The sequence below is a fragment of the Phaseolus vulgaris genome, chromosome 2, assembly GCF_051622355.1.
Source record: "Phaseolus vulgaris cultivar YP4 chromosome 2, ASM5162235v1, whole genome shotgun sequence".
Lineage (NCBI taxonomy): Eukaryota > Viridiplantae > Streptophyta > Magnoliopsida > Fabales > Fabaceae > Phaseolus > Phaseolus vulgaris.
In genome coordinates, this window is record NC_143499.1 from 28,394,891 (window position 1) to 28,402,168 (window position 7,278).

Genomic DNA, 7,278 nt, shown 5'->3' on the forward strand with positions numbered 1-7,278 from the left:
TTTAAACAATAAGTGAGGACATCTTTGTTATTTCACGCCACTGGTATAATGCCACAGTATAATACAAGAAACACAAGTTTTCTATACATTTGGGCCACTACTCTTTTACTCACCTAGCTCCCCAGCCTGGCACCCCTGAATTATGCATATTTGGGCCACTTTTTGGGTTCTGTCTTAACGATTTTGATTGATGAACTAAAAATGGCTTTTTATTAAAAATAATAAAAAGTGTACTTATAATTTTAATTATGTATCCATTTTTTCAATGTAATTTTTTTTTTCATTATTGATTACAAGTATAAAATAATGTTTGGTAATTGAGATTATCGTATTATTATGCGATACGTTTTAAACAATGTTATTTTTACAGTTTAATTAAAGATAATTTAGTTTTTATAAATAAAATCTATTTAAAAAATTCATAATTTTAATCATAATAAATAATGTCTAGTTTTAACAAATTAATATTTTTATTTTAAATATGTTCATTGAAAATAAATACAATTATATTATCTTGTACTACTTCTAGATGAATAAAAAAACTCAAAATTCTATATTAAAAGGCAAATTCGATTTGAATTTACAAATCATCTTGAAAAGTCACTGGTACAACAGAAAAACTCTCTGCGCAGTATTAGATTAAAATTGGTGTTGTTAGAAGAACAAAGAAGTGATATTCAATATTGTTTGAAGCATAACAAGCTAAATGCAACATAAATCTTTATTAGTTAGAAGACTATCAACATCTAGTGCAACTTTGACACGTGCCAACAAAATTTGCATGCAAAATTACAGTATCTTATCCAATACCTATAAATAAAAGTGATATATGCAGAATATAAACATATTTTACACGTGTTACTTACTATAGTCATTTAAGTTTTATATTAAGATATGAAAAGAGTGTTTTATAATTATGAAGTCTTCAATGTGTGGATTTATCTTTTAGAATTTAGGGTTCAGGTCAAGTTTTTGTTTGTATACCATTTATTTTAATAACTATCCTTCTATTTTTATCCAACCCCTTCTTAAATTAAACTATTTATTTTCAACCATTCTTCCATTTTAAAATAATATTTCAGTAAGATTATGACACACTACATAGAAATATTCAATTGAAAAAATTTAAACAAGAATGTAATGTGTCCAACCACTATTATGTTTTAATTTTTAGTGTAAGGCTTTGTGAATGTGTAATTAATTTCTATTTAGACCAATTGACCCCAAACTATTTTTTTAAGGTTATAATATAATTAATACGTTATTATAAAATTGATGTTTTATGATCATTAGATTGTTATTTTATTATTTTTTGAGGCATAAATTTGAATTGTAAACTATACTAGTATTATGTTTCTTTTTATAAGAGTTTATAAGAGTTGAAACATCTTATCTATTGAAACTTCATTTATTATGTGTCAAAGTCATTAACTCTTTCTACTAAAAGAATATTTTATAACACTTTTTAAAGTTAAAAATTCAATAACATTATATTTTTAATAAAGAAAAAAAAAATTCAATTCAAATTCAAATTCAGAAAGTAAATATATATTTAACTTTTATTATATAAAAAAATTTATTCGAAAACGAGAGTAGAAAAGACTCATGTATTTATTATGTGCTCCGCTGGAAGAAACACGTGTTTTGTGGGTCCACGTGGACGTGCCGACGAAATTACAACGAAGACTTCCATATTATTACTTATACCGAAGAAATCCTCACTCACTCATCATCACCAAACAAACATTCTTCAACTCTCTCTCTCTCAATCGCGTTTACAATCTTCATTGCAAACTTCGAATCTCAGTCCCTGTGGGTTTGGACACCAGAGCCTCTAAATTCGCCACATTCCCCCTTTATACGTACCAAACACCCACCTTAGTTCTCTTTCCAATTCCAGAATCTTCTCCTCGAATACAAAAAAGAACTTAGGGTTACGCACAGTTATTTAGTTTATTAATTATACAAAAATGAGCTTTCAGGACATCGAGGCTGGCCGGCCTTTCGCTTCCCGGCGCAACCTGATCAACGGCAAACAAGACCCTACGCATGCGGTGGCCTCCGGCGTATTTCAGATCAACACCGCCGTCTCCACGTTCCAGCGACTCGTCAACACCCTCGGAACCCCCAAGGACACGCCCGAACTCCGCGAGAAGCTGTAAGATCATCATCATCATCATAATTTCTTTACTCTCTCTTTCTCTCTATGTGCCTCGATTATGTTCTTTTTATTGATCGGATTGCGTATTGCTTGTCGCTTAAGATAACGATTGGATTAAGCTTTGTTTCTATCACGGTCACGTGGCTGATGCGTGTTAGCATCTTGCAGGCATAAGACAAGACTGCATATTGGACAATTGGTGAAGGATACTTCGAATAAACTTAAGCAAGCTAGTGAGATTGATCACAATGCTGAAGTTAATGTAATGCCTTGTACTTTAATTCAGCATGCATAGCATCTTAGACTTGTTTTTGTCTTGATCGGATTCTGTAATGGGTGAGCTTCTTTGCAAACTACTGAGTTTGTTGCTGAGCTGGCACTTTTATAGAACGCAGTCTAGATTAAAGTAGTTTTGGGTTTATTTTTGAGTGGATGCATTTGTTGTATTTTTGATAGCTATCTACTGAATTATCGGTGGTGTGATCTTGATTTTTGTTTTCCTTGAGGAAAGAATGAGGAAAGAAAATGTGGCGATTCAATGTCTTGTTTGTATTTGCAGGCGAATAAGAAGATAGCAGATGCTAAGCTTGCAAAAGATTTTCAGGCGGTGTTGAAAGAGTTTCAGAAGACTCAGCGTCTTGCAGCTGAGAGGGAAACAGCTTATACATCTTTTGTTCCACAAGCAGTTCTTCCATCCAGGTATAATAATTGATTGTTTGAATCAGCCAATATATGTTATAATATGTCTTTAATTATTATTGATTTGGTTTTATTGCTGAGTAAGTATTCTGATTGATTAAATTAAGCTGTAAATATTCTGTAAATTAGAGAACTGGCCTTTACTTCTCTGATAGGATCATAGGAAGATCTATTTTCTTTCCATTTTATAATCAGCGATTAAGGCACATTATTCTCCCCTCTCTATAAGAGGGACATACTGTTTGACTGAAAAATTATGCGCATAATTGTTTTCCTAGTTGGAGATTAACTGTGTATGAGGCAAGATGCTCCTTGTGTTTGTGTATGTGACTTATACGGAAGCAACTTTATTGGTTGAACTGGTTTGGAACAATGAACTAAAAGGTTTCTTTTTGGTGAACAGTTGTGTTTCTTTAGTGCCTACCTGTTTGGTGTTGTTTCTAATCTTCATTACCTATCCGTAGAATGCTAATGATATGGACTTTCCTTCCTATTTGCAGCTATACAGCTGGCGAAATAGCCATTAGTTCTGATAAGACTCCAGAAGAGCGGGCCCTTCTTGTGGAATCTAGAAGGTGATTTCTCTCATCGATAGTGAATGGGTGATTTACAGATTTATTTTCATGAGATTATTGTTTTTTTTTTAAGATTAAGAGCTCTATTTCTATTATCAATATTGGATAAAATGGAAAAATTATAACTGGCAGGATCCACTCATCATTTTATTTAATTAAATAACTTTACATCAAATTATTTATCTGAAGGTTTCTTTTCAAATTCAACTAATTTCACGTTTCATCTGTAATGGCATTGCTACTAGAAAGTGTCTTCTTCTGTTTTACCTTGGTGTGACAAAGGATTTGGTGATATGGTTATAGGCAGGATTCTGCCACATATTACTAAGTTCGATAAAAAAACTGAACATTGTAATATTTGAAGACAATACTCTTCAAATTTGACCATCGCATTATTTTATTTTCTAAGCTCTTGTATTATTGATGCCACACAGACAGGAGGTATTATTCTTAGATAATGAGATTGCATTTAATGAGGCTATCATTGAGGAAAGAGATCAAGGCATTCAAGAAATCCAGCAGCAAATTGGTGAAGTGAATGAGATTTTCAAAGATCTTGCTGTGCTTGTCCATGAGCAAGGAACAGTGATTGGTAACTTAGTTTTCGCCCTTACGTTTTTCTAATTGCACTTATTCCTGTATTAAATCTATTTTTAATGTCTAGACTTGATTATGTTATTTGATGTAAAAAAATTCCACTTTTGCAGATGATATTGGGTCCAATATTGAGCATTCTCATGAAGCAACTGTACAAGCAAAATCTCAACTTGCCAAAGCATCAAAGACGCAAAGATCAAATTCATCTTTGGTAATATATAATATCTCTTATCTATTATTGGTTTTTGGGTTTTGACCCCATTTGTGCTCATCGCATAAATTTAGATGCATAATTTATTGAACAGATATACATGTCAGGGGCTAAATGAATTGAAGCCTTCATGACTTCAGTTTGAACTTTCGAAAGGCAATATATGATTCATATTTATAAGAATGACAGAGGCCTTGTTATACACCGTTTAAGTCAATATTTTGGGCTTTGGTCGCCACTTGGAAGGTTTTCTGTTTCCATAGTGGATACCATTTGTTTTAGGGAGCTGGGTTATGGCATGGTGATGGATGATTGATCATATAACAATTTCCTTAGGTTCAATTTCAAATTATGAATGATGGATACAATATCTTGATCTTTGATCCTAACTTTTCTTTATCATTTTAAAGCTTCATGTATTTTTCTTTGTTAAACACGAATGTTCTTGTTTGTTTTTTATATGTAGACCTGCTTGCTTTTGGTGATATTTGGGATCGTGCTTCTAATCGTCATCATTGTCCTTGCTGCTTAGTCAAAGACTATCAATTTTATCATGAATCAGATGCACTATTTACAGAACTGCAGATAGGATCTCCCTCGCTGATGATTAACACTGAGTGATGATTTACCAGATCTCATGAATGACCCCGGGACCTTGTCTCACAGGTTCGGTACATGACGTGGGAATATTAACATTAGTGTATCGTTATTTTGTTTAGGGTATATCTTCTCTGTTCTTTGTTGGTGCTTGGGCCTTTTAAGGATGTGTCCCAACCTGCTTGTTGTGTTACTTTTTTTTCCTTAATAAAACAAATATTAATTTGTTCTTTACCTGTAAATGCAACTTGAAAGTTAGCATTACCGACTCTTAGCAGTATCTCTATCTAGGATAATTTTTTTTCCCATTGTTCCTCCTTAGAGTTGTTTTTTCTCTATCTAGGGTTCTTTTCCCAAATTTGAACTTTGTAATCGTTCTACAATTCTCCAACCACTTATTGATTATGAATTAGTAATAAAATTAATTTTAATATACATATAATAATTTAATATATAAATTATATTATATTTTTCTATACTTTTATTATAATATTTTTATCTTTAAAAGACATGTTATTATTGTATAAAATGAGTGCATCAATTCGATTTTAATCTATATAAATATATTTAAACCTATTTAGATTGAGTTAAATAGACAGCATGCTAAATAACCGGTAAAAGATGATTCGCTTTAATTTAAATCACCTTTTTTTAACTCAACAAAATCTGCAAGTTAAATAGACTCTAAGTGAATCACTCTTTGTTAACTTAACTTGAACCCTAAACACTGCAACTGAAGACAAAACACTAAGCCTAAGTATTTTGATGATTATGATTTTACTGTGAAAGGCAAAAGAAAGTAATGGTTGAGAATCCGAATCCAAGTTGTTAGGATTCCATAAATTTGTTGTTTTGTTGTTTTGCCATTCTGTTTTGCTGAGTTGGTAGTTCTTGTTTTGGTTATATGTATGGAAACTTTGACAATAAAGAAATGAGAGAATTATCTAGTATTTCATTATCTTTTGGAGGAAGCCTAACTTGTAAAATAGGCATTGCATTTTGGTGCTTTCATTGAGAGACAAACACTAAGAGACGCCATGCTTGCGTCAAAGAATGATGAAAAAATAAATTCTATTATGCAATTATTAGAGAGAGCCAGAAAACCTTTCAAGAAGCAATGAATATTCGCATGACCAATTTGGAACTCAGATGGCAAAAAATGACATACTTATCTTCTGGGAAGAAAATTCATCATTCATACGAATCAATGAAGTCTTCGAGAATTGATGATGCAAGTGGTGCAAACGCCTGAAAAATAGTATTATTTGTCCAAGTTGCTTGGATGAAATTATGTATAAACCAGGAGCAGCTAACAAGTAGTTGATGCCTTTAACAAGACAAATGGGAGTTTATTACAAATGATGGGGTTGACTGTGCCACAATGTGATTTGATATCAAAGAAACAAGAAACTTATAGTGCAAATCCAGAACTCAAACAATTGTACCAAAAAGTGCTTGGTTGCCCAGAGGAACATCCAGGATTTAAAATTGTTAAAGGAATTATCCTTTATCATGACAAGATTTATATTCCTTGCAAATCCCCTCTTCGCAAGTCCTTTTGGAGGAATTTCATGCCATCCAATGGCTGGTCATGTTGGAATACATAGAACTTATGGGCAATTGAGTGAAATTTCTTTTGGAAATGAATGAAAAAAGACGTGGTTGAATTTGTTAAAGGTTGTGTCATATGTCAGCAAATCAAGTCACATACACAGCTACCCTATGGGTTATTACAACCAATTTCTCTTCCCACTACAGTCTGGGAAGATATATACCTTGACTTTGTCACAAGGCTCCCTTCTTACCAAAATTACTCTGTGATTCTAGTGTTTGTTGATAGATTTTCAAAGGAAACTCGTTTTGGCATGCTTCCAACAAACTTTTTAGCTGTTAAGGTTGCTAAATTATTTGCTTCCATGGTGTGCAAATTGCATGGCATGCCTAAAAGTATAATATCCAATAGGGACCTTGTCTTTATGAGTAATTTCTGGAAGGAACTCTTTCGAATGAGTGACACAAAATTGAGAATGTCATCAGCTTATCATCCGCAAAACGATGGACAAACGAAAGCAATTAACAAAATGTTGGAGCAGTATTTGAGAGCCTTCGTCCATGCTGAAACGAAGTTGTGGGGAAAATATTTACACTGGGCAGAGTGACACTATAACTCAGCCAAGCATTCCTCCATTGGGATTACCCCTTATGAGATTGTTTATAGTCAAACGCCACTTTCGTTGCCCCAATATGTCATAGGAACTAGTCGCAATGAGGTTGTGAATGTAGATCTTACAAAGCGGCAAAAGTTACTTGATAAGTTGCGTTCCCAATTACTCAAAGCGCAATTTGTCATGAAGTATTATGCTAATAAGAAGAGACTGCCTCACCCTTTCAAAGTGGGTGATCAAGTGCTAGTTAAGTTGCGACCATATCGACATGTG

The 7,278-nt window shown here is 33.0% G+C and overlaps 1 protein-coding gene across 2 annotated transcripts; it reads left to right on the forward strand.

Annotated features, from left to right (window-relative positions):
• The first annotated feature begins 1,720 nt into the window (after nt 1-1,720).
• LOC137811240 (syntaxin-22) lies at nt 1,721-5,074 on the forward strand. Of its 2 annotated transcripts, none has more exons than XM_068612903.1 (7): nt 1,721-2,158; nt 2,330-2,423; nt 2,721-2,860; nt 3,361-3,435; nt 3,870-4,027; nt 4,143-4,243; nt 4,710-5,074. In XM_068612903.1, exons 1-7 carry the CDS (start codon nt 1,971-1,973, stop codon nt 4,773-4,775), a joined length of 822 nt encoding a protein of 273 aa, XP_068469004.1. In that variant the 5' UTR covers nt 1,721-1,970; the 3' UTR covers nt 4,776-5,074. The 2 variants fall into 2 exon arrangements, with proteins under 2 accessions (XP_068469004.1, XP_090154623.1); XM_090298497.1 differs by lacking the exon at nt 4,710-5,074 and adding an exon at nt 4,351-4,512 and having other exon boundaries at nt 1,729-2,158.
• Nucleotides 5,075-7,278: the final 2,204 nt, after the last annotated feature.